Raw genomic sequence first — 26,585 nt, forward strand, 5'->3', positions numbered from 1 at the left:
ACATGGGATTTACTTTTTCAAAAAGATGAAACAACACTGTCCTCATTATAAAGCATCCAGACAATAAACAAACATGCTATTTTCATCCATCGAAAGTCCTAAAGGATCGCAAGTCTGGTAAAAGGATGGAGAGGTAGCAATGAAGAGCATCCCCGGAAGCCACGGGTACCCGCTGAGTTAGGAGAAGCAAAACCAGTAGAAGACGCCGCCGAGGTGGTTAGAAGGAAAGAACTGTTGTTCTGAGGGGGGAAAGTGGGCGGGGAGAGAAAATGGTTACCGGGGACCGGAGAGTTGCAGGAATTAGGCCGTGACAGCGTCGGGAACTAAGGAGCGCTCGCCATCAGGATGCGGCAAGCCGGGACCCGGTGGCTGGCCCCCTGCCCTCACCCTTCCCAGTACCACGCAAGGGGGACGAGGTGAGCGGGGGTCGAGGCTGGTGGGTCTGGCCCCTTCCTGGGAACGGAAGGGGTTGCGAGTTCCTTTCCAGCGAAGCGGGTAGAAAAGAGATGGCTGGAGGCGTAGTAAGGGGCGGAGGCGGGAACCCGAGGAACCCAAGCTTGGCGCGGGAGGTCTGGAGGTCGCGGGGGGAAGAAGGACGGTTCTGTTGCTAGGCAACCCGTCCTGGACCCGCCTCCCGCTCGCGTTGCTAGGAGACGGCGAGGCCAGGGGGAGGGCGGCGGCGGGGGCCCTACGTGCTGACGCTAATTGTATATGAGCGCGAGCGGCGGGCTCTTGGGTCTTTTTTAGCGCCATCTGCTCGCCGCGCCGCCTTCTGCTCCTCCCGCCGCCGCCCTGAGTCACTGCCTGCGCAGCTCCGGCCGCCTGGCTCCCCGTGCTAGCCACCGGTAACGGACGGGAACTCGAAGGGGAAGGGGGGACGTAGAGGCGGCCTGCGCGGAGGGAAGGGGTGAAGGGACGGGGAATCGCGAGCGGGGGCCGCTGGCCGCCCGGGCCTCCGGGGCCGTCCTGTGAGGCCAGAGCCCGAGCCGTTAACGGAGTCTCGACCCCGCAGCCGGAGAGGGCCCGCGGGATCGGCCGGCGCTTCTCTGGGGAACCGCTCAGGACACGCGCGGGGGTCGGTGCGGCCCGCCTGCTAGTCTGCGCCGAGGTTCTGAGCCCCACCGGCTTCTCAGCGCGGACGGGAGCGAGGCCGGGGCGACGCCCGGGCGCCCGGAGGAGGCGGCGGCCGCGCCGCTAGGGACCGGCAGGCGTCTGGGGTGCGGCCCGGGCCCAGGTCTGTAGCCCACCGCCGCCTCGACGCCCCCGCTCACTCAAAAATAATACTCGGAGGGAGGCCGCTGGGGGATGGAAAGAACCGCGGAGGCTGCGAATTCCGATGGGAGGGAGGGGCTGTGAGGGGACGAGGCCCCTGGGCGGGGAGGGGGCGGGGAGGCAGCGAGGCTCCTGGGCTCCCCGCCCACTGTAGGCGGCGATGGGTCTGGGAGGGGAAACCCCCGGCGGCTTCCCTCCGCACGTGGCCACCGGCGGGGCCTGATTGGAGACCCCTGACTGGTTGTCCCTACTTTACTGGAAGTTGTGGAGATGGTGGGACGTGAAAATGAATAGTGAGCCAATAAGTTCAGCCCTTGGGTTTCCAACTCCTTCCTGCTTCTCTTCGGTCGTAATCTTTTTATTGGTACCGGAGGAAAGTGTGAACGTTAGGTGCTGAATGATGAAGCAGGGCCTCCACTGCTAGGATTTTAAAGAACTAACACGTGTAAAGTGCTTACGTTAGCTTTTATTAACAAGAGATTCTTTTGTGTATCTCAAGTACAAATTAGAATTGGGATGGGTATCTTGACCAGAGCTTGTTATTTGGGGAGAATTGATCCTAATCAGTCTAAGCCTGAACAGTTCTAAGGTGGAAGTAAAGGATTTGGCCTGCAATGTCTGATTTTTCTGGGACTTCTGTTGCTTTCTTACAAATTAGTTCCTTTGTTCACGTTCCCACTCTAAGATAGTTAACCAGTTTTGTTTTTAAGGTGAGTGGGATTATGGTGGAGGAGGTATTAGGGGGTGGAATGCGGCGTCAATGTAAACGTACTGAGCGAAGTGTGTAGTCTGCTGCCTTGTCAGTGCGCCCGCTTTGCCCTCAAAAAGGCAGGGCAGGGAGACGGGTAATGCGGTCCTATAGGGGAGGGCTGGGTTTTCCGAGTACAAGAAGAACGGGGCACGTGATGTCCTCAAGGAGCCCCAATTGTATTCTCTCACTGTCTGATGATTCTGTAAGGACTGCGCTTTAAAAGCCCGCAACTTAAAACTACTTGCCTGATTTCAGGAAAGCTGAGCTGGAAAACGAAATTTGACATTTTTGAAAATACGTAGCATCAAAATACCTTTGCAGAGTAGTATTTAGTTCCTACTTTCTTGTCGGTTTTAATTAATACTTCTATACGTACTTAGTAATAATACACTTTTGGCTAAGGGAAAAACCATATATCTAGAATAACTTATTTAAAGCTGACGGGAGGTAAATGAGGTTTACAGTGATCTTCTGTGGCTAAAGTCTCACGCTTCTTTCGAAGTTTCCTGAGTGCAAATTAATGGCACAAATCTAAAATGTGCCATTTACTTTTTAAGAAGACGGGTCCTTTCATGCTAGTCTAAACACTTTCATAAAATGTATATGTTGCAAGGTACCTATTTTTGATATAGGACCTATTGATAGGGAAAATTACTAAGCTAATACTAAATGTGACACCCTTGTCCTCTAGAGATTAAAAAAAAACACCCAACACTTGTACCAGAACTAATTTAATCCAGGTGCTATTTTTTTTTAATTACTGACTCAACTTGCCCATATTGCTTCGAGATGACTGATTGTAAACTCCCCAAAATGTATTCAGTACAGCGTCCTTTTGCAGGAAAGGGGGCTAAAAAAGGTAGAATCTGATTGACTTAAAGGTATGAAGATGTAAACATACTGCTTTGCTTACTTTATTTTCTGCTTGATTGTAAATTTGAAATATTAATGAAAGGGGATGAATCCTGATCAGTTTAGAAAACTAATGATCAGTCTATTCATATCCTCAAGTCTAATCAAACTTGTAATTACTTGTGTTCTTAGTTGATTCTTTGAGTAAATATTTTAGCTCCTGTTTGGACATACACCTTATTTCATGAGCCAAACAGGCAAATTGGTTGTCTAGATATAAAGTGTTGAGTTGTGATGAGTGCCCTGAAGAAAAAGGAAGTGGGAGATAGTGTAGTATCTATAACCTTCTTTACATGAAGGAATTTGTTAAAACAGTAACATTAAGACCCATTTCATACTAATTTCATCTGAGTAAGTTCTCTCCCTGTTGGGCAGAGTAGGGGTTAGAAGGTGAGCAGGGTTGCTTTCACTCATCCTTGGAAGTAAGTTGCTTAGTACTCTGACTGCAGACCACTAGATCACATTACTGGGCTTGCCGTGGAAAGTGGCCTCTACGCTTCTGGTTACCAACTCTGCCTTTTACTGCTACATATTTGGATGTATTTTTACTTGCTCAGAAGTTTTGTACATTGTGATTTTTATTGGGAAAGGAGGCTATAATTTTGAAGAGTATTAATTTAAATTATTTTCTCAGGTAAAGAGGGTACGTAAGAGCACAACAGGCAGAAAATATTCTTGCATGATTATTCAGGCAGTGTTTTACTCTGCGTGTATAGTAACACATTTAATGCTCCTGGAGATAGCTAGTATCAACATTTTGATGAGGAAACTGAGGTACAGAGCAGTTAAAGAACTTATCCAAGGTTACATAACTGAGCAATGATGATTTATAATAAGGATTTTATATTGGTTTAAAGGGAGTTCCCTTGACTTAAACTTACACTGTATACATCTGCTTGGAATTTAAAAGCACCCTGCTTGGGTTCCACTGGGCTTCAAGGGAAAGTTCAAGCACTTAAAATCCTGAAGATTTCTTCCAACATATGTCTGATATGTGAATAAATTGTTTTAGTTTGTTAATGCTGAGTGAATTTTCAAGACATATCAGTATGTTTCTCTGCTGTTGGGTCAGATGATACCTTGGTCCCTTGAACAGAAGGTAGTGTTCTCAAATAGGAGTTCATTTGGCTTGGGAGTGAAATACAAAAGTCAGTTCTAGGTTAACTTTTGATATCCCTGAAGTGAAAAAAGTGAGCGTAAAGAATGAGATGTTCTAACTGTGAGGTTGTGCTGGAATCAAGTAAAGTACTGAGCCCCTGGACCACCGAAATTGTTAATAGAACAGCAATGTCCAAAATACAGATTTGTTTAAAATGCATTTGGAATGAGATATGAGGTCTGAGGTAAAGGGAAATTTTTTCCTTGGGATGTTACTGGCTCCCTTGAACTCTTTTGCTTTAAAACATTTGTAGTTGTTTTTTTTTTTAATTCTTTAAAAATTTTTATTTTTTAATTCTTATTTTCTTACTTTTGTATTTTTGGCTGTGCCGCATGGCTTGTGGGATCTTAGTTCCCCAACCAGGGATCGAACCCCTAGCCTGGGCAGTAAAAGTGCAGAGTCGTAACCAACCACTGGACCGCCAGGGAATTCCTAAAACATTTGTAGTTTTTAATGATTGGCTGTTTCACCATGAAGTAGTCATTTTCTGTAAAGGAATATAACTGTAGGTTACTATATAATCTATGTAGCAGTAGGCTGATAGGGGAGGCCCCTTGGCTCTTGGACTAGTGGAATTGGCGTGGGTATTGGAAGTCAGATTTTAATTCCTAGTTTTTTCACTTGTGTGTTGCTGAGCAAGTTGCTTACTGATCTGCAAATAAGAGGAAAGCATGTAGTAATGTTCTACAGAGTAAAAGCTCCATGAATATTAGCTTTCTTTCCTTATTGAAAGTAAGGAGAACAGAATCGGGTATACTGGAATGGTAGGTCATTTGATGTCTGGACATCTAGCTATTATAAGACCACAGAATAATCAAATGATGGTCTGATTGAATCACTTGTTTCCCCCTCTTTCTCCAATGGAAGATTTTCTTCGTGTTCAAGTTCTTGGGTTAAGACTTGCCTTCAGTCATGTTATGAACTGCCTTTCCATTGAGATCTTCTGTAACATATATTGATTGGGTAGTGGGTTGAACCTTTGGTCGTAAACTTTAATCTCTTTAAACTTAAAAACAGTGATACCACCTTTTGGTTAAGGATTGTATTCTCCTTTGAAGCTTTTTGTATTCTTCCGTTGTAGATGTGTTTCTTATAAGTGGGATGTAGTTGGATTTTGTTAAATCTAGTCTGACAGTTTTAAAAGGGAGCCTTTAGTTGATTTATGTAATCACTATGATTAGGTTTAAATCTGATTTTTGTGTGTGTGTACTTTTTATTTGTCCAAAACCTGTTTTTCTTTTAGGTTGATGTAAAAATAGGTATAATTTACTTGGTGTTCCTTGTACTTGGAAGCTGCATATTCTCTTTCTGAAATTTTGGAGTCACCCTAGAAATTATAACATGCTTACTTAAGAACATTAGAATAATCCGTTTCCTCCCCCCTTATTCTCACCACTGACAATGTCATGGTAGTTTAAATTTAACACTACACAGTGGTGATATTATGTCTTTTAAAATATTTGTTCAGGTATATGCTGATAACCTTATTTCCTCTCATTTCTTCTTGTATCTTTAGATCTTCTGTTTGGGATCACTTGCCTTCTGCCTGAAGAATATACTTAATAGCATTTATTAATGAGTGCTGGAGATACTTTTGCCTGATATTTCTGTTTCACCTGCATTCTTTTTTTTTTTAATTGAAGGAAACTTTTAATTTTTATTCTTATTTTAAAATTTATTTATTTTTGGCTGCGTTGGATCTTTGGTGCTGCGCGCAGGCTTTCTCTAGTTGCGCCGAGCGGGGGCTACTCTTCATTGCGGTGCGTGGGCTTCTCATTGCAGTGGCTTCTCGTTGCGGAGCTCGGGCTCTAGGCGCGTGGGCTTCAGTAGTTGTGGCACACGGGATCAGTAGTTGTGGCTTATGGGCTCTAGAGCGCAGGTTCAGTAATTTTGGCACACAGTCTTAGTTACTGCTTCTCAGCATGTGGGATCTTCCTGGATCAGGGCTTGAACCCGTGTCTCCTGAAATGGCAGGTGGATTCTGAACCACTGTGCCACCAGGGAAGTCCCTCACCTTCATTCTTAAAGGATGTTTTGGTTGGGTGTAATATTCTAAGATCCTTAGTTATTTTCAGCACATTGAGCACACAGTACGTTCTTTTGTCTTTTGGTGTCTATTGAAGAGAAAACAGTCGTCAGTCTTTTGTGCCTTTGAAGTTAATCTGAGTCTTTTCTCTGTGTGCTTTTTGAGGTGACTTCTGTCTCTTTGTCTTACATTTTCGCTTACATAACTAAGTGTGGGTTTTTTATTTATCCTGATTGGAATTTGTAGGGCTTGTCTTTCGTTAGTTCTGGAAAATTCTTAGCTATTTATTTCTTCAGATATTCTGCCCATTCTGTCCTCTCCTCCTGGAACTTGGATTAAATCTTTTTTAGACATTATTGTGTCCTAAGATGCTTCTTCAGTATTTTTTATCCTCTAGTCTCTGCCATACTTCGGAAGATTTCTTCTAAGCTCACTTCCAGCTCACTTAATTCTCTCTCCATCTGTGTTTGGTTTACTGTTAAACCTGCCCATTTAGTTTGATTTCTGTTATTTTTATTTCTAGAAGTTCTGTTTAGTTCTTTGCCAGATTTGCTCTATCACCTTTAGTACATGACTGTTTCTTGTAGGTACTGCTACAGACACTGTATTTTCAAACTTAATAAGCATGATTGTTTTTTCTGTGTGGTCTTTTTGACAATATTTAAGTCCATTCGTAGGATGGGCTTCTGTTGTATTCTTTTCTGTTGCCCCTATTGTTCTCAAAAATTACTTTATGAATTATTTAAGGTCTAGGATGAAGGCACCTTTCATTTACATTTGGATATGCAGGTGCCTAGGAATGCTGAGATGGCTTTAAGCTCATAGCTTAAGGTTTTGGGTGCAGTGCAGATGAGGTGAATTTGGGCTTTTGAACAGCAGGACTTGTTTATTATCTCTGGGAATATAGCACTTTGAGGTTCCTGCTTAATTTGGGAGGTTTGCTATAAAGATTTCCTACCTTGAATAAGTCCAGGGCTTTTGGTTTCACCAGACAGTAGTTCAAATTTGAGATTGGCAGTTGCCCTCAGGGCAAAAGCGGCTTCCTTCTACTTATCCTTTTGCTTCCTGTTTTGCCTTCAGTTTTGGGTTAGTAATTTCTTACTATCTTGTTAACATTTTTCCATGCTTTTAAGATTTTAACAAATATTTTATTCTGTACTTTTAATTAGTTTTCATTGGTAGAGTTGGTCTGCATAATCTAGCTTGTCACTACCAGGAGTGGAAATTCTTCAGAACTCTTAGAAAGCAATTTCATGTCTGATAAATAAAATTCTCATTGATTTTACTTAATGTTGACTGCAATAAAAAAAAAATCAATGTAGGTGTTAATCTAAACTTGTGTTTCTCAGTGTGATCTGAATGTCTGAGACCACCTGCCTCAGAAGCTGGGTTTCTTATTTCAAATGTAGATTTTTGCGTCCACTCCTTGGTTTTGAATCTGGGTATGGGAATAGCTCCTTTATTTTTAGTTTTCTGATTTATTTGTAACTCTAGATTTACAGAAAAGTTGTAGTTCAGAATTCCCATATGCCCGTTACCCAGTTTCCCCTAATGTTAATATCTTATACTACCATGGTGCATTTACTGGTCAGTCTGCATTTGTCAAAACTGAAAGAAGCTGTTTTTAGCCATCATCCTAGCTAATTATTTTGCAGAAACACTGACTCCATGTAAAGGATAATTCAAAATGGACAGAATGAAAAACATTGTGTGTGTTTATTGAGTGTTAACTAGGTGCCAAACACGAATCCTTTACATGAATTTGCTTCTTAATAAGAGAAATCCAATGAGGAAAAATTTTCTCCTGCTTTTTGAAGATGATGAAATAAGGCCAGAAGTTGTTCGCCTGAGCTAGATTGCTACAAAGCTCGTGTCAACCCAAATGATCTGACTGCAAAATTAGGCATACTTTTCTTTAAAAAACAAAAGTGTATACAACCAAGAAACCTAATTTAGCCAGAATGTGCAGATTGGAGAAGGCATCTCTGAAGAAGTGAATGCCATCCTGTTCTATCTTGAATTCTCTGTAATAAAGAATCAAAAGAATTTCATTATAAGAGTTTGAATTCTAAATGTGATGCCACAAGGTGGATACTGAGGGTAGAAGTGTAACCATTTTTCTGTGAACATGTTAAAATGTTATAAAAATTTGAATTTAGAAGTTCTGGGCGTTTTTTGTTTCATACTTTTGATAATTGCTGGATTTACTACACTGTATATTCAACCCAGCAAATTCTAAAATGTTATGAAATAAGTATCTGTATAGGAAAACCAAATAATGCAGAATGACACATAAGTTCTCATTTACTTCCAGTCTTTTCTCATAGGTAGCTCCTGTTAGGTTTCTGGTGTATCTTTCCAGAAATGTCTTATTCATAAGAAAGTATGTACATGTATGAGTATGCACGTTCATATATATCCAGATTGGATTTTGCCATACATCCTTTACCCCTGCTTTGGTGCTCTTTCCATATCAACTCAGATCTGCTTCATTTTTTTATTGCAAAGCATTCCATTGTATGCACATTAATACTAAGGGTTTTTTTTTGTATACTGCTTTGTATACTTTGTATACTCCTGAAGGATATGATGCAGTGATTGGAAAAAGCAGATATAATACCTGTAATCATGAATTTTATGGCCTGGTCAGTTGGGGGAGACAGACATTAGTCAAATAATCACAATAATTTGTAATTACAAACTTGAGACATCCTATGATGGAAAGAAATGGAGCTTTATAGGAGTGTGTGCAACCAAGAAATCTTACTTAGCCAGGATGTACAAGTTGGAGAAGGCATCTCTGAAGAAGTGAATGCCAGCCTGTTCTGTCTTGAAGAAGTAAATCTTTGAGCTGAGAGCCAAAGAAAATGTATAGGACTGGGAAGGACCTATTAGGCGAGCATGAAACATTTACAGACCCTGAGATCCTTTAATTTTTTTCAAGGTAGGTTCTCATAAGTGAATAACCAAGGCTGGAGATGGACATATTTAAGGCTTTTGTTATTCCCATGGCCAAGGTGCTCTCCAGAAAGGTAATGGTTTATAGGAACACTAGCCATATTTAAGAATGCATATTCACCATAATTTTCTCTGCATTAAAAGAAAATCCTTACTCTGATTTCATAGACAAATTTGAATCCCGCTTATGTTTCTTTGACTGATTGAATATTTTTCTTATTTTTGAATTAGTATCTTCATTTTTTGCTAAATGTTTTGTTAATGCTAGCTAATTAACCAGCATCACTAGAGGAATTTATCAATGCTGTTAGAAATTATTTACAGCAAACAGAAAGTGTATAAAATAGAGTAGGATACATTAGGAAGAAATATTTCTAAATTGTCTAAAGGGTGGATGTTGGATCAGCAATACTATTCCAAATAATAGCACTTCACTGCTAAAATCAGTAACTCTTAATTCTTCAAGTGAAAAGCATATTAAGCATGTTGGTATGAGGAATCACATCTTGTAGCATCTTGTGAGTTAAACTAAGGTTTTAATTTTTAAAAGATTAAAAATTGATTTTAATGTGGGATTCTAACCTTAATTTTTAAAAAAGTAATCTGTGCTTTACCTATGGCATTCAGCCATTTTTCTGGCTCAGTGTAACACATTTTGTCTTAAGTTTTGGCTTTCCTTTTTTTTTAAATTTAATTTATTTTTTGTACAGCAGGTTCTTATCTATTTTATAAGGTTTTGGTTTTCTAAAAGCAGTATTCTCTAAATTAATAGTAATCTTATAGTGCAAAAGAACTTAGGATATGCTAACTTAGGACTGCTCTGATCAGTCTTAACAGTATTCCGGTCTGATAACCAAGAACATTATGGACAATGTGCCAGCATATCCGGGGTAGGCTGGGGGTGTGGTGGTATTCAGTGATGTGACATGAGGTACATTCGCGGAGATGAGGAAGGTTTACTTGACATAGATTGGGACCAGACCTTTTTATAACTGCCATTAAATAGTTTAAAGGTCTGACATTTGATAACAAGAATTATTAAACTAAAAAAAAAAAAAAGGATCTCCAGGGGGAGCATAATGAGTACAGTGCAGCATGTGGCAGATTTTGACTTTTTAACATGAATTTGGTAAAAATTAATACTGTTAAAAATCAAGTGGGTTTGAGAGAGGTAAAGCAGTTGTCCACACAAAGACTTATCCTCAAATGCTCATAGCAGCTCTATTTATAATAGCCCCCTGCCAAAAGAAAACCCACATGTCCATCAACAGCTGAATATTTAAACGTATAATAGAATATATGTTTTCAGTGGAATACCATTATACAGTAAAAAGTAATGAACTATTTGATAAATACTACAACATAGATGAATCTCAGAATAGTCTTTCTGAATGAAAGAAGCCAGACTGGGGGGAAAACAGTACATACTGTATGATGGCATTTCTAGAAAGTTCTAGAAAGTATGAACTAGAGTGACAGCAGAGCAGCGGTGGCCTGGGGTGGGAAGCAGGACGGGGAGAAGGGGGGTGTCCTAACAGGGCAGGGGAAAGCTGTGAGAGTGAGGGACACGGTCATTGCCTTGACTTCAGTGATGGTTCCGTGGGTGTGTATGTATGTGACAACGTGTCAAAGTAAAAACGTAAAATAAAGATCAAGTGGGCTTGATCTGTGAGGTACTGAGCAGTCCAGAAATTGAAGCGAAAATTGACCATTCATGGTTGTTAAAGGAATTTGAATAAAGACTCTTTGTATTGTTCCTTTCCTGTGATTCTAGCATACATTAGATTTTCACCAACAGTGCTATTGTAAAAATCCTTGCCCAATAGATTCTGAATGCCAAGTAGTAACTTGTAAGCAGCATCCTCTGAAAAATTACTTCAGTGACTAGTGTCTATGTTCCGTGTTTTTTCTTGGAATAGTTTTAACGTGGTATTCATTTAAAGGGTTTTGGTTTCAAATGTTTTTATTGGTTATAAATAAGTCGTATGCTCTTTTTTTTTTTTTTAACATTGATGTTTCTCTCCATAGATATTTGGCGTTCATACAACATGGCAGACATCGACAAGTAAGTGGCAGATAGTTAGTTCCTTTTTCAGATTTGGCATCACTTTGTACCGTGTGATGTAGTTAACAGCGGTACAAATTATGTACTATGAAAATGTATGGTAATGACATGCTTTAGTGCCTGCTATTTTAAAAGTTGGGTACAATGTATTCAAGACAAAATATAGTATACATAATCACTGTCATAAATATAGTAAACCGTTTGTCAGTATTTATTCTTAGGGAAGTGCTGAGCACAATAATGAGTCATAAATATTTGGAGAATTCATTTTTACCATTTCTCAAAGATTTTACTACTTGCATTCTAAAGTATCATACATACAGGATAAAAAGTGTATGAACCGTATGTGTAGAGTTTAAAGACTAACAGTACACTTGTGTACAAGTTTTTAAACATGGATCGTTCCCTTTGGAAGCCCTGTGCGCCCCTTCTCAGTTTCATCCTCCTTTTCTCTCCAGAGCTGTCAGTACTATCGTGGCTTTTGTCTAATTCACTTCTTTGTTTTTCTTTAGACTTTTACCACCTACAAATTCTTAATCAGTGTTTACTTTTGAAAATCTGAATAGCAGTTACAAGCTTAGCTGTGTAAAGAAAAAAGCAGTATTAGTTGAAGGGTCCAAGGTAGGAAAATAAAAAGTAAAAGAGACTATCTGGGTCATGGACTGGCTTCAGCTTTCCTGAGTCTTTACAAGGGCTTATTTTGGAGAAGTCATTGGGCAAAGTCATACATCCTGGAAACACAGGTTTATTGAAGTTGGCATCTGTCAGGGTTCTAGTGTGGATGGATGTCGTGCAGAAGTATGGTGAAGGAGAATGAGGTGACCTGCACTGTTTGTTGCTATTTGTAATTTCACAGTAGTCTGCCAACTCGGAATAGGTAAAACAGAACATTTCAGGATGAAGGGGTTATGATGTGATCATCCACAGCTGTTGCAGGCAGCAGACCATGGAGGTGGGAGGGCAGGAAACTTATATCATAAGGGCAACACATTCAGTACTTATAAGAATTTGGCCGATCATCCCATGTCTACTGTCTTCAGCATAAACAGAAGAGTGGCAGCAGACGTTTTAGTGATCATGGCTGTCCAAGTGATTGTCTCCTGAACCACACTGCTCCCGTGTGCATCGCTTGACCTTGGTTGCACAATTGTCATGGTGGATTTATTTTATCTTCCTGGGGTTTCCTTGTGTCTCTCCTCTCTTGGGTTTGCTGTTTGCTATATCTCATGTTTTCTTTTTTTGGTTCTTTGGTTTAGTACCTTCTTGGAAGAGTACAAGGGAAGTAAATTATTTTGAGATGGCATGACTGAAGATGACTATTTTACCCTTCTGCTTGACATTTGGGGTGTAGAATTGTAATTTGGGAATCACTTTTCTTTAGAATTTTGAAGGCATTGCTCCATTGTCACCTTGCTTCTAGTGTTGCTTTGTTGAAGTTCAAAGTCGTCATAATTCTTGATCATTTGTATGTAACACTTTTTTAAAAACGTAGACATATATATCTATTTCTGGAAGTTACTCTGGCTTTGGAGTTCAGAAATTTTTACATTGTTAGGTCTTTTTTTTTTTTTTTTTTAATCTCTTGTTAGGCATTCAGTGGTGGACCCTTTCAGTCTGGCAACTAGGGAATATTCTTGACTTATTTTGCTGGTTGTCTTGTTCCCATTTTCTATTTCTGGAGCTTCTGTTATATGTTGGACTGGCTCTTGTGATTACCTTTTGTCCTAGTTTCCATCTTTGTCTCTTTGCTCTTCTTTCTGGGCAAAGCTGAAGAAACTTTATCTTTTAACTCTTGTATTGAGTATCTAAATTTCTGTTGTTTTAGTTTTCAAGCGTTCCTTTGCTCTCTGTTCCTATTTTTATAGCATCTTGTTCTTATTTCACTGATTGTAATGTCTTTTCTCTGGATGTTCTTTCCCCTGTATAGTCTGGTCTTAAATTTTTCTTTCCTGTTTTGGTCTCCATGTAGGAGGCTTTCCTCAAATAGGAGGTAATACTTACTTGTTTGCTAGTTAAGACTGGGTGGGGGAAATGCATAGTTGAAGGATTTTTTTTTTGCAAGTTAATTGGCGAATTTGAGTGTTGGGAGCGGGGGAGTGCTTTCAATTTAGGATTTTAATGTGGGCTCACCAGGGCAGACATTTGTTGTGAGACTCCCCACTGTCAGAATGGCATTTTTTTCTGGGCTGGTCACATACCCCAGTAAAGAGTGTTTGGGTAAAGATATGGCTTCCATACATTTGGGAACTAACTTGGGAGAAGGCAGCTGGGGAGGGGTCTCTGCATTCAGCATTCTATCAATAGTATGTATATATCTGTGATCCTCTAGTCTGAGCTTCCAGTTCCCTTTCCAGAGAAGAAACTGTTCTGCTAGAGTGAGAAAGAGGATCTAAGGATTTAACTGTTTCTTAGTTTTTGCCTGGTTCTCCCTATTTTATCCACCTTCACCCCCAAGCCCTAGAGTTCTAGAAGTGTCCTTTTTAAGATTCTGTGTTTAGGCTGTTTCTCAGCTCTACCACTGCTGACTTAGACTTTAGTTCTCGATGAATTTTCTGCTTTTTGTCTCCTTGTCCTTCAGTATTTGTTTAAAAACCCCTTTGTCATAATTTTAGTAGACATTTTGGAAGGATTAAGATCAGACGAGTAAGTGCAGTCTGTCATCTAACCTTCATTTTGTCTTAAACTTTGAAAAAAGAGTAAATTGGTTGTGGTAGCTTAACTCTGCCCTACCCTTCCCATCCCATCATTTACTGTGGGACGCCTGTGAGCTCTTAGGAGGGCAGGAGGAAGAGGAAGATGCTTGTTCTTTAAAGCACGAGTCCGCAGACTTTTTCTTTAAAGGACCTGATCGTAAGTATTTTGGGCATTTTGGGCTGTGAGGTTTCTGTTGCAGCTCTTCAGCTCTGCCGTTGTAGTGTGAAAGAAGCCAGAGACAATACATAAATTAATGTGGCTGTGTTCCAATAAAACTTTATTTACAAAAATAGGACTGGTCTGGATTTGGCCATATGACACAGTTTGTGGACTTCTGTTTTAAAGCTTTAAGTTTTAGATGTTCAATAAATGATTGAATGAGATGGCACTGGAGGGAGAGCTGTTCCATGTTGTCTTTATGCTTAACTTTTTTTTTTTTTTTTTTTAATTTATTTATTTTTTTGGCTGCATTGGGCCTTCGTTGCTGCGCACGGGCTTTCTCTAGCTGTGGTGAGCGGGGGCTACTCTTTGCTGCAGTGTGCAGGCTTCTCATTGCGGTGGCTTCTCTTGTTGCGGAGCACAGGCTCTAGGCACACGGGCTTCAGTAGTTGTGGCTCGCGGGCTCTAGAGCGCAGGCTCAGTACTTGTGGTGCACAGGCTTAGTTGCTCCGTGGCATGTGGGATCTTCCCGGACCAGGGCTCGAACCTGTGTCTCCTGCATTGGCAGGCAGATTCTCAACCACTGAGCTACCAGGGAAGCCCTATGCTTAACTTTATAGTGAATAAAAGATAGTCCCCAAATAATCTGTATTGTTTCTGATGGGAAGGCTGTTTTTTTTTTTCCCCTTTGTTGACAGAAACAGATTTTTCTAGCAGAATACAGTTGACCTTTTCTGTAGTTCCTATGTGAAAATTAATTTTTCAAATGCTATTTCTAGACATGAAAGCAACTAATTTTCTAAACCAAATACCATACTAAAATGTAAAATAACACAAGGAATTGTATGATGATCTGTATGTTGAGTTAGATATCCTCATTCCCCGTTTTAATGCTGATTGTAATCTCACGTTCAAAAACTAGATTTTTAAGATGAAATGGGAAGAATGTTATTACGTTTTACCTTCTCTTTCAATGGTCCATCCTTCTGGCTTTACTCTAAGCATGAAGTAGACTCAGGTCTTCTTAACTTTTACTGTTCTTCCCCATCTCCCCTATGAAGTGAAGAAAAAGGAAGGTCCAAAGATAGTAAATACAGGCTGATGCGGTTCTTCCACAGCCACCAGGGATCCAGGATCCTTCTGTTTTTCCAGATTCCTTAATTTATTCTTAGCTGGTGAGTTCCATTCGCTAGGATGCCTCATGGTCCAACACGGCTGCTGGAGCTCTAGCCATCATATCCGTGTTCTAGGGAGGGAGCAATATCGAAAAGGCTTCCAGCTGTTTACCATTCTATTAAGGAGGCTTTATATATATATAAAATTCTACATTCCTCTTTTTTTACCTTACTGCCAAAATATGGTTATATAGCCACATCTAGCTGAAAGGTAGGCTGGGATATGTTGACTTTTTAGCTTGGTGTATTACCATCTCATATAAAATCAGAGTGCTGTTACTAGGAAGAATGAAACCAATAGATTTGGGTAGAAAACACATACTTTCTGACATTACATTCTCTGAATCACAACCTGTCAAACCACATTTTTAAAGCTTAAAGTATAAACTTTATATTAGACCATATGCTTTTAAATGAAATTTTAAGTATTTCCAATTTGTCCTTGTTTACATATGAAGTTAGAAAACTGAATCACCCTTTGGGTTTCCTACTTCATATTTTTGAAAGAGGAATATTAACCTAGAAAATGAACTGAAGTTTTCTATAATTTTTTTTTTTGGGTAATCGGTACATTTGAACCTTGGTGTGTGATACTATAATATTATAGCAAAGAACAGTCTGAACTTGATCAAGATTTGGATGATGTTGAAGAAGTAGAAGAAGAAGAAACTGGTGAAGAAACAAAACTCAAAGGTATTATTTTAAATTCCTTCAGGAGCCAGTGATTGCTGGCGCATGTCTTCTAGAGGGCAGTGGTAAATACCATTCTCTTTTTGGATACTTGTCCACTGTACTGACTAGCCAAACCTGCAGTAACAGTTGTGTGTGTACATGTATGTTTGGGGTGGGGAGGGGGAGGGAGGGAGGGAGGGTCAGAGGGAGCTGGAGCTGGAGAGGAGCGGTAGTGAGGGAGGGGGGAATGGATGCAGTGACCCAACAGAAGTCACTGTGTGTACGCCCTACTGCTGGAGGGATGTCATAGCTTGTCAAACTGTTGCCGGTGAGATTTGTCTCAAGTTAGGTACGTTATATGTGGTGGTAGGAGTTGTTTCTAGTGGTGCTTCTAAATAACACTAGCTTAGACTTATTTGAAAACGTTTAGTATTTAATATGTAGAAAATATGTAGTGTGTGTGTCTGTGTGTTTTAATCCATTCCAACCAAAAAGACATTTATTAAGTGTAGACAAAATCATTCAAAATTTTCTTTAGCACATTATTTTTCAAGGGGGTAATAATGGTAGTGGGGAATTATACTGCTTTAGGATATGCCCTGTAGCTTAGGAGCCAAGAATATCAACGTACCAGATGACCCAACTTCTCATTTTTAAGCTAGAATGAGGTTTATTCTGAAAAGACTGCTGAACTTGTAGCTTCAGCTTTCATTGTGCAGCGTTTTTTAAAAAGGTACAGGACTGTATCTTTAGTGGCCAGTATTGGTATTTCTGAAAGCATGTTGGTTATCACAGCTGTACATCATCCAGTAATAAAATCAGTATTAGAAGTAAATTGATGTTTAAAAACATAAATTGGGAAAATTAATGGTAATTTTTTGGTAAAGTCTGTATTGATGGAGAAAATAAGATAGCAAAATAATTTGCATAAATCTAGGTTATTTTTGGATTTAATATAATTTTTAGATGCCATTAATAACCAAATTTTGTTCGGCTTTAGTTACAACTTTTGACTATCTCAGTTGTTAACTTTCTCTGTTCAGATACCCACAAGCACATTATATAAGCATCAATGAAACGTTCAGATTCATTTGACCACCTTTGTCCCAGGCTTGAAACTGTCACTATATTTGCAGTTTTCTTGTATGTGTTGTTTGACTTCAAAGGGTTATCAAGGATCATAAATAGGCATCTGTATGAATCTTGGAGCTTCCCAAAACATAAGGTGGGTAAAACAAGATAGTAGGAAAAGAAAGGATAATGTTCATAGTAGTTGTGGCAGTGGCCTTGAGAAATGGTGTACGTTAGACATCATTAGAATCTGAACTTTTCCTGTACACTGGGTTTTCCTAGAGTGAATTTTCTTTAGCTTGTTGCTTGTCTCTACTCATACCAGCGATTTATGAGCTAGTCAGGAAAGTTTCATGATTGGATTGTCCTATTCAAATAGCATGATACATTTTCATAAAATCCTTCTTTCAATGCCCTTTTTTTTCCCAAAGCGCGTCAGCTGACTGTTCAGATGATGCAAAATCCTCAGATTCTTGCAGCCCTTCAAGAAAGACTTGATGGTCTGGTAGAAACACCAACAGGATACATTGAAAGGTACAAGTTCTTCTTTTTCATAGTCCTTATTTATCTTTCTATAATCAACGTTGCAGGTGTATATTTTTAAGGCCATCTGGGACTTATGTATGTCACAGTGGAGAGCTAGTGTTCATTAGTATCTAGTATAGGATTATTGGGAGTTTAAAGTTTTGCTGAGTACAGGTTTAGAGTTGGTCTTTTAAAGTTTATTTTGGTTCATCTCCGTAGGAAGTACACTGATCTTAAATCATTTCTGAGATTTGTTAGAAATGCACAGAATTAGAAGAAATACAGATTTCTTATTTATTTCATTGGCAATATAAATCACTAATAATAGCCCAAATATCTTATTCTGCTTATAATTTTTTACATAACTTTATAATTCTAAGATCTATCCACATTGCTGTCTATATGTATGTCTCTTCATTAGTTTCTAGCTTCTAAATGTTTCCTGGTTCTCTGTGATGTGTGTCCACCATGCTTCACTATATGCTTTTTCCTTGATGGTCATCCAGTTTGTCTCCAAGCTTCATCAACACGAATTCAGTTGTGATGTTGTTCATGCTTGTGTATGTCCTCTTAAGGAGCTGTGTAGGGATTTCTTTGGGATGTGTACTTAGTGGAATTGTTAATTATGGGATATGCAGACCTTCAGTACTTCCAGGTGCTTTCTGCAATGCCTATATCCAGTATGTGAAGGACGCTTTACCCTTGTGTCCTTGCCAACAGTTGACATCATTCAGCTTTATAGTTTTTCTGTTTTTACCAATCTAAGAGGTGCAGGCTCATTTTGCTTTACTTGTATTTTCTGATTTCTAATGAGTTGAGCTTCCTTTCATAATGATTGCGAGTGAGCCTTTTATGTTGCTCATTTTGTACCCTTTTGCCCATTCACATTTTGGGGTTTACTGTCTTTTTTTAAAATTAGTTTATTTTTGGCTGCGTTGGGTCTTTGTTGCTGCAGGTGGGCTTACTTTAGTTGCGGTGAGTGGGGGCTACTCTTTGTTGCGGTGCACGGGCTTCTCATTGTGGTGGCTTCTCTTGTTGCGGAGCACGGGGCTCTAGGCGTGTGGGCTTCAGTAGTTGTGGCACTCGTGCTCAGTACTTGTGACTCACATGCTCAGTAGTTGTGGCTCGTGGGCTCTAGAGCGCAGGCTTAGTAGTTGTGGCGCACGGGCTTAGTTGCTCCACAGCATGTGGGATCTTCCTGGAGCAGGGTTCGAACTTGTGTCCCCTGCATTGGCAGGTGGATTCTTAACCACTGTGCCACCAGGGAAGCCGTGGTTTACTGTCTTTTTCTTGTTTTGTAGGAGTTCTTAAGTATTCTAGGTTTTAATCCCTTATCAGTTTTAGACTTTGTAAATAATCTATTGTCATTTCTATTAATTTTGTCCATGGTGTCCTCTATTAAACAAATCCTTAATTTTTATGTTTGTTAAATTTTTTGACCTATGGCTTGTTCTTTTGAAGATAAGTCTTTCCTTACTCCTACATTTCCTATTGACTAGTTTTACCTTTTACCTTTATTTAGGTCTTTAATCCCTTTAGAGATGACCTTTGTATTTCATATTAAATAGGCATCTTTCTTTCCTTTCTTTTTTGGTGAGCTAGTTTTTATAATGCTTCACTAAACAGTTCATTCTTCCCCCATTTATTTGTGTTACCACCTTTATTGTATATCAGATTCTTATAAACACCTTTGTTTGTCTCTGAGCAGCACTCTGCATTGGTTTTTTTGCCTGTTCTTTTGTCATTGTCCCACTTAATTACTCTGGCTTTATAGTATGTCTTAATATCTGGCTGGGTGAGTTGCTTTCTTCTACCACCACTCATCCACCATGGAACACACTTTTAAGGTTGATCTTACCATCTGTAGCCCTTTATCCCATGTATGGTTGAGAGTAAGTTTATCAGTGTTCTCTTAAAAAAACAAAAACAAAACCCCTCAAAATAACAAACAAAAAACTAGAATTTTCATAAGAATTCCAGTATCTTTTTAGTATTAAATTGTCTCATCCATATCCTTGTATTTATTCAGATCATATTCTGTATCTTCTATTACAAAGTTTTCTTCTTGGTTAATTCCTCTATATCTGTGTTGCTGTTGTGAATAGTATTTTTCATTGTATTTTCTGGTTGGCTGTTCTTGATAAAGGAGTACTACTGATTATTATTTTTTTAAAGTTGATCTTGTGTCCAGAAACCTTGCTACTCTTACTGTATAGTAATTTGTTCTGTTATTTCTCACATAGCCCAAAGGATCTTATCTGCAAGTGGCAGTTTTAACTCTAATCTTCCACATTACACCACACTGCATGTTTATTTTTCTTTCTTTGTAACATTGGCCAGGACTTTCATTACTGTGTTAAACATTAACATTAAAAATGGGCATCCTTGTCTTATTTCTTATCGTAACCAGGAATGAGTATGTAATCTCTTCATTAATGTGTCTATTTGTGATTTATTATGACCTTTTTTCCTTTATCAATTCAGATGGTCTTTTGACTTTTTCTTTGAATCTACTAATTGTATATTAAATATGTTTTTGGAAATCTGAGTTGGGTAGTTAATATTTTATTTAGGGTCCTTATTAATGAAAAGAGCTTGTGTGTGCCTGTACACACACTCCCTCCCTCCCTCCATCCATCTCTCTCTCTCTCTCTCTCTCTCTCTCTCTCTCTCTCTCTCTCTCTCTCTCCATCTCCCTCCCTCTCCCTCCCTCTCTCCCTCTCTCCCTCTCCCTCTCCCTCTCTCCCTGGTTTTAGAGTCAAGATTTCAACTTGAAATAAACAAGATTGCTTTTACTTTTTTGTTTTCTGGAACAACTTGTATAAGATAGGAATTCCTTGAACAGTTGGTAGAACTCTTCTAAAAATTGACTTGGGCCTTTGGGATTTGGGAACTAGAGGTCCTGGGGAATTTATCTTTTTTTTTTTTTTTTTTTTTATAACATACTAACTGACCTCTTCAATTTCTCTTGTGCCAATTGTGGAGTTTTATGTTCTTCTAAAACTGTACGCGTTTTATCTAAGTTTCAAATTGATTAATGTGTATAATTCATATTTTTAAAAATCTGATTTTTCCCTTTCATATTCTGTATTTTGTATCTGTGTTAGTTTTGCCAGTTGTCTCAATCTTAATGTTCTGATTTTCCATTTGCATATTTTTTTGTTATTGCTTTTTTTTTCTGGCTTTAATGTTATTTCCTTATGTGGGTTTGCTCTATTCCCTTCCCAGTTTCTTAATTGCCTGCTTAATTAGTTCATTTAATTAAAAAAAATTAATGTCTCTTTTACGGCCATAAAACTGTTTTTATAAATGTTATGTGAATAAGTATGAAAATTTATATGCCGATATCAGTAGCTTAGGCATATTAGTTGTATTGTTCAGGTTCTCTTTATTTTTGCGTATTGATTGACTGCTTGATCTAACAGTTTTGGGGATGAATGTATAAAAAATCTTCTTAATTTATCTTTCTCGTCCTATAATTCTGTCAGTTGTGGATTGTGTCATAGATTTTGTTTTGTCTGATACTAAGATAGCTGCTCCAGCTCTGTTTTGGTTTTTATTTAGCTGCTCCAGCTTTGTTTTGGTTTTTATTTATCTGGCGTGTCTTTTTCCATCCTTGTATCTTACTCTAGTATGATCGTTTTCCTCTGTATTAGTAGTTTCAAACTCTTTACATTTCTTAGAAGTGGTATTGTTTTTGGAGTTAATTGCTCTTCTCTTTTCTTACTATCTAATTTATGGTACTTTTTTCTCCTTTTCTGTTTTCCATTGAAAAGATCAGGTTGTCTTCTGCTGGTTTCAAAGTTAATGCATTTTGTTTTTTGTTATTATGGTAAAATGGATCATAACCTAATACCTCAGTTTATTTACCCCTATTGATCTGTTAAATTTACCAATAATATATTTCCTCTAGGCCTCTTTTTTTTTCTTTCAAGGCAACAGTAAAATTTATCAAGATATTTTTGATTCACCCATAACGTTATATAGCATCTCCTGGGTTTTTTTTTTTTTTACTTCCTCAAAATTATTTTTCATGAATATAATATCTGTGGCATACTTCCTAAAGCCTCATATACCTTATACAGTTTTTATTTTGCCTTCATATCTGAAAATTTTAAGTTCAAAGTTCTTAAGTATCTTAAACATTCACTTCAGTTTTTCTTGTCTACGGTGTTCTCTTTGAAACCCGATATCCCTCTGATTCCTTTTCCTTTGCAGGTTGTTTGCTTTTTTCATTGGCTATCTTTAGAATTTTCTTTTTCCTTTGGTAGCCATCCATCTCCGTAACGTGTCTAGTGGTTCGAACAAGGGCTTTCGCGTTTCTGTAACTGAGACACCCACTCCCCTCATTTCCTCGGATGCCCACCTCCCTCCTCTCCTTCAGCTGTGGTTTCACGTGGCACCAGTACCTCCATGTCGCATAGCTTTTCTGTCTGTCTGTCCTGCTGCCTTTCCGAAGAGGTTTTAAACCTCATGGATGTTTTCTTCAGTTGAACGTACCTTGTTTGTCCTATTTGTTGGTTATTTTAGTTAACTGTATCTTTCATACTGAATATTCCCACCTTGTATTAGCTTTCTTGGTCTTGTTTCAGAGTTAAGATCTATCTTTCTTCAACTCTTTAAATATATTTACATTCTTGTTTAAATCCTTTGTTTAATAATGCTTCAGATGCTAAATACTTCATTCTTTCATAGTACTCTTCAAGTGTCTAGTTATTTTGGCCTTATAGCTCCAGCACACTGGGCGATACCAGTTACTCTAGTAATGAGTGTTGAGGGAGGAATGAAGATTAGACTTCTGTCTGTGACAGTCTCATGGAGAAAGAAAGAGAGAGGGGACTGGATGAGCCTAAGGAGAGCCCCAGTCACCTCAGACTCAGACTTGGCTGACAAGTACAGGCAGTTTTCTTGGCTGCTTTGGGAGGAGCCAGTCTCCTTTGGTTGTGATCCATTGTTCCTGGATTGGAGCGGGTGGAAGAGTGAGTGCTTAGGGCTCTGAGCCAGTCCAGCTTCCATCAGCTCTTCATGTTATCCTAGGAGCAGTGGCACTGGGCTCTGGGAAGGGTGAAGGGGACAGGCAGTGAGTGTCGAAGGCAAGTGTAGAACTTGAAAGCTTTTCTGCAGAAAGCTTTCTTCTACCTTGTCCTCACTGCTGCCCACTCTGGTCACCACCACCCACCTACCCCCATCCCTGCCTTCCAAGTTGCAGCTCACCCTGTCTGTACCAGTTAAAGACAACCTTCAGTCTTACTCAGAAATTGCTCATGGTGTGATGGGTGTGTGTGGGTGTGTGTGTGTGTGTGTGTGAGAGTGAGAGAGAGAGAGAGAGAGAGAAATAGTTGTTTGCTTCATGGTTCTAAAGTTTCCAGGGTTGATTTTTTTTTTTGAGTTGTAGAGTTGCAGGGAGGCTAGCTGACCAAGCTATTTCACCACCTTGACAACATTTTAGTTTTAATTGTAAGAAATAAAAGTTTGTATTTTAGGTTTTTGTTTTTGTTTGTTTGCTTTTACTTCTGATTACCTTAACTAAAGTGATTAAGTAGAGAATTAATTTGCTTTACCTCAATCTGTGTATGGCAGGAAATTCTAACCTGGATTTTGGATCTGTTGTACAGATTCCCTGAACTTAATGGAACTTTTGAGGGTGAACATTTTTGGGGTGGTAGAGGGATTCATAATTTTAATCATTTTTCGAGGGGCTCGTAAACTAGGTGTGTAGAACCTTTAAAAAAATCTGTGCCCTATAGGGAATTGTATATGAATTATATCTTAGAAAAGCTGTTATTTTAAAAAATCTACCTCCCCTCTTCATAAAATGTTACATACTTATTTAATGTAATTTCAAATTCCAAATTAAATACTGAGACTAAAAAGAAAACAATGGTGTAGGATTTACCATCCTTTTTCCAAAACACATATGCTCCCCTCTTTCCCCTAATAATTGATACAGGTGAGACATGCAGTTGACCCTTGAATAACACAGGAGTTAATCAGGAGTCATCCCCCTGTGTCTGCAATTCCTCCATCCATGGATTCAACCAAGCACAGACTGTGTAATACTCTAGTATTTACTATTGAAAAATACCTGCATATAAGTGGACCCATGCAGTTCAAACTTGTGTTAAGTGTCAGCTTTACATATTTTATTTTATTTTATTTATTAATTTATTTAATTTGGCCGTGGTACGCTACTTGTGGGATTTTAGTTCTCTGACCAGGGATTGGAGCTGTGCCCCCTGTAGTGGGCGCTCGGAGTCCTAACAGCTGGCCCTCCAGGGAATTCCCTCAATTGTACATATTTTTAAAAAAATAATTCAGGTTATTATCATTGTTAGGATGGTTAGTCCGTGACTTTTTAACTTTTAGACTGCATTCTACACCCGAGATGCCAGCACTGACGAGCCCAGTGCTGAACTTGATTACAATGAAAGATTTAGGGTTGGTGATACGATTTACATTTTCTTATCAATTTACTGTACCTGGTTAAATTTCCTCTTTTGAAATGTTTTATGGGCAAGAGGTCTGTGTATTTACATCTCGAATTTTAATTACTTGGATACCTTTTGCTTCAAATAGGAAACCTGTTACTAACTTTCATGCTTCAATTTCAGTATGCTAAAAGAAGTGTTACTTGGGTTTTACTGTGATGCTATGTAACTGGTGCTTTCTAACCTTTCAGCTTGCCTAGGGTAGTTAAAAGACGTGTGAATGCTCTCAAAAACCTTCAAGTTAAATGTGCACAGATAGAAGCCAAGTTCTATGAGGAAGTTCATGATCTTGAAAGAAAGTATGCTGTTCTCTATCAACCTCTATTTGATAAGGTAATGCTTTCTAATACTTTGTTTTTTTAATGTAAAATTCAAGAAGATAATAAAGCTCTGGAAATATAAACAAACTTTTGTTAGAACTGTCAGCAAAATGGTTATTAGAGGAATTTGGGACAACTATCAATAACAGCAATTCAAGTTGTATGAATTAATTAAATCTTTAAGCATTCTTAATGAGGGACATCTAGTTTTTAGCTTCGATGCCAGTGTTTTTATGCAAGTTTTTGTTTTTAATCATTTTAGCGATTTGAGATCATTAATGCCATTTATGAACCTACGGAAGAAGAATGTGAATGGAAACCAGATGAGGAAGATGAAGTTTCGGTCGGTATTAAATTTAATTTAGTGTGTTTTTATACCTTGAAAATAATTATCTTTATTGTGAGATGGATCCACTGTTAGCCCAGCTCCACCTGTACCCAAATTCACCTTTTCCTTGCATTTCTATAGCATTTAAAGTTTATAGATTCATATAAACTTTTCGTTTGAACTTCATGATGACATACAAAAGTGCAGATGGAGGTCTCTAAATGTCCTGCCCACAACGTACAGATGGTGGAGCTGTGATACAAGTCCAATGCTCTGTTACATGACCCTGTTTCTCCAGCACTGATGTTTTAATGTCGGTGATTAAGAGAATATATTTTGATTAAGAACACCAGTGGGTGAGGCAGTGGACAAGGTTTATATTTCTTTTGCTTTTCCTCTTTACTGTGCTTAAGTCTTATTTTTTTTCCTCTTCTCTCCCATGAAGCTGAAATTTTTTTCCTACAGCTCATGGTCTTAGTGGCTTTCTTTTTGGAAGGGGTATGGTAGTAGAAATATTATGGAAGTAAGGTCTGGTATGGGTAACAGCAGTGTTTACACAATTAGACTAGAACTTCTTTGGCTAAATGTTAAAATTAGTCATTGAGGGTTTGTTGGGTTCTCTGCCACTGCATGTAAGTTAACGGGATGTAAAAAATTTTATCAAGATGACTAATCTGGGTATCCAGTAATGATGAATGCTGTCTTTTATTAAGGAGGAGCTAAAAGAAAAGGCCAAGATTGAAGATGAGAAAAAGGATGAAGAAAAAGAAGACCCCAAAGGAATTCCTGAATTTTGGCTGACCGTTTTTAAGAATGTTGACTTGCTCAGTGATATGGTTCAGGTAATTTTATTCATAAAAACACCAGTTTACCTCAAAGGGTAAACCTTTGAAGTTTAAATGGCTCTGATGACTAGTCTCTTTATTATTGATTTTTATAGAACGATTGCTTTCTTTTTTTTTTTTTTTTTTTTTTTTTGGAGGGGGCCCATGCCGCGCCACGCGGCTTGTGGGATCTTAGTTCCGCGATCAGGGATCGAACCCAGGCCCTTGGTAGTGAAAGCGAGGAGTCCTAACCACTGGACCGCAAGGGAATTCCCATGATTGCTTTGTTTTGAAAGAGCTGTTATTGGTAGAAGGAAAATTGCAGCTTTGATTAATGTAATCAAATAAATTACAATTTGTTTTCAAAAATTAGATAATGAAATAGTCCCTTTGGTAATTGCTCATCTCACTGTATGATGCTTTCTAATATATCCCTGTGCCTTCTGTTTTTAGATGTGGAGTGTGGTGGTAGGATGGGGGAGTTTCAGTTGTCCTACCCCAGAGACCTTTTCAGTCTGAAACAACTATTCCAAGGCACATTTGCATTTTAAAAGAATACTGTAAAAATAGTTACCTATTTTAACAATTGTCATATTCCCTGGGAAACTGACACAGATATCACCTTCTCTGGGAAACTTTGCCTGTCCTAATCTGAATCATTTCTTGAGCCGCTATCATCTGCATTGTAGTACTTGTTACCTTGTATTGTGATTGTTGGACGTTAATGTCAAGAAAAAGAAACTGTCTCAGAACAATGACTGCTTACTGCATTTCTACTTTTTAGCAAAGTAGAAAAGGAACAAGCAGCTGGAAGAGGCAGCAATTATGATCAGGGAAACTTTTTTTTAAAAATATTTTTGGCTGCACCACACGACATGTGTGGTATATGCATCTTTAGTTCCCCGACCAGGGATCGAACCCGTGCCCCCTCCAGTGGAAGCACAGAGTCTTAGCCACTGGACTGCCAGGGAAGTCCAGATCTGGAAACATTTTTAAAGCAAACATGAATTATTTAGACTTGGTTTTGAACTTTTCAGTCCATTCAGTCTATATAATGATGTAGTTCTCTATTTAGTCACCTTTTTTCAGCCAATGGTGATAGAAGGTAGAACTAAGTAAACTAGTATAAGGCATAACCTGGAGGATTAAATCTTTATGGTTCATAATCGTACATAAAACTGAACAA

The 26,585-nt window shown here is 38.8% G+C and overlaps 1 protein-coding gene across 5 annotated transcripts in view; it reads left to right on the top strand.

Annotated features, from left to right (window-relative positions):
- The first annotated feature begins 723 nt into the window (after nt 1-723).
- The window catches only part of NAP1L1 (nucleosome assembly protein 1 like 1), a 32,671-nt gene continuing 6,809 nt past the window's right edge, over nt 724-26,585 (top strand). For 2 of the 5 annotated variants that reach the window (XM_060111985.1, XM_060111986.1), the window contains exons 1-7: nt 725-845; nt 11,107-11,143; nt 15,779-15,864; nt 17,346-17,448; nt 24,119-24,260; nt 24,510-24,590; nt 25,289-25,417. In XM_060111985.1, coding sequence (XP_059967968.1) covers nt 11,127-11,143; nt 15,779-15,864; nt 17,346-17,448; nt 24,119-24,260; nt 24,510-24,590; nt 25,289-25,417 — 558 coding nt within the window. In that variant the 5' untranslated portion in view covers nt 725-845; nt 11,107-11,126. Of the gene's footprint in view, nt 846-11,106; nt 11,144-15,778; nt 15,865-17,345; nt 17,449-24,118; nt 24,261-24,509; nt 24,591-25,288; nt 25,418-26,585 lie in introns of all 5 variants that reach the window. The other 3 variants (XM_060111984.1, XM_060111983.1, XM_060111987.1) reach the window with 2 other exon arrangements.

The sequence above is a fragment of the Mesoplodon densirostris genome, chromosome 11, assembly GCF_025265405.1.
Source record: "Mesoplodon densirostris isolate mMesDen1 chromosome 11, mMesDen1 primary haplotype, whole genome shotgun sequence".
Classification (NCBI taxonomy): domain Eukaryota; kingdom Metazoa; phylum Chordata; class Mammalia; order Artiodactyla; family Ziphiidae; genus Mesoplodon; species Mesoplodon densirostris.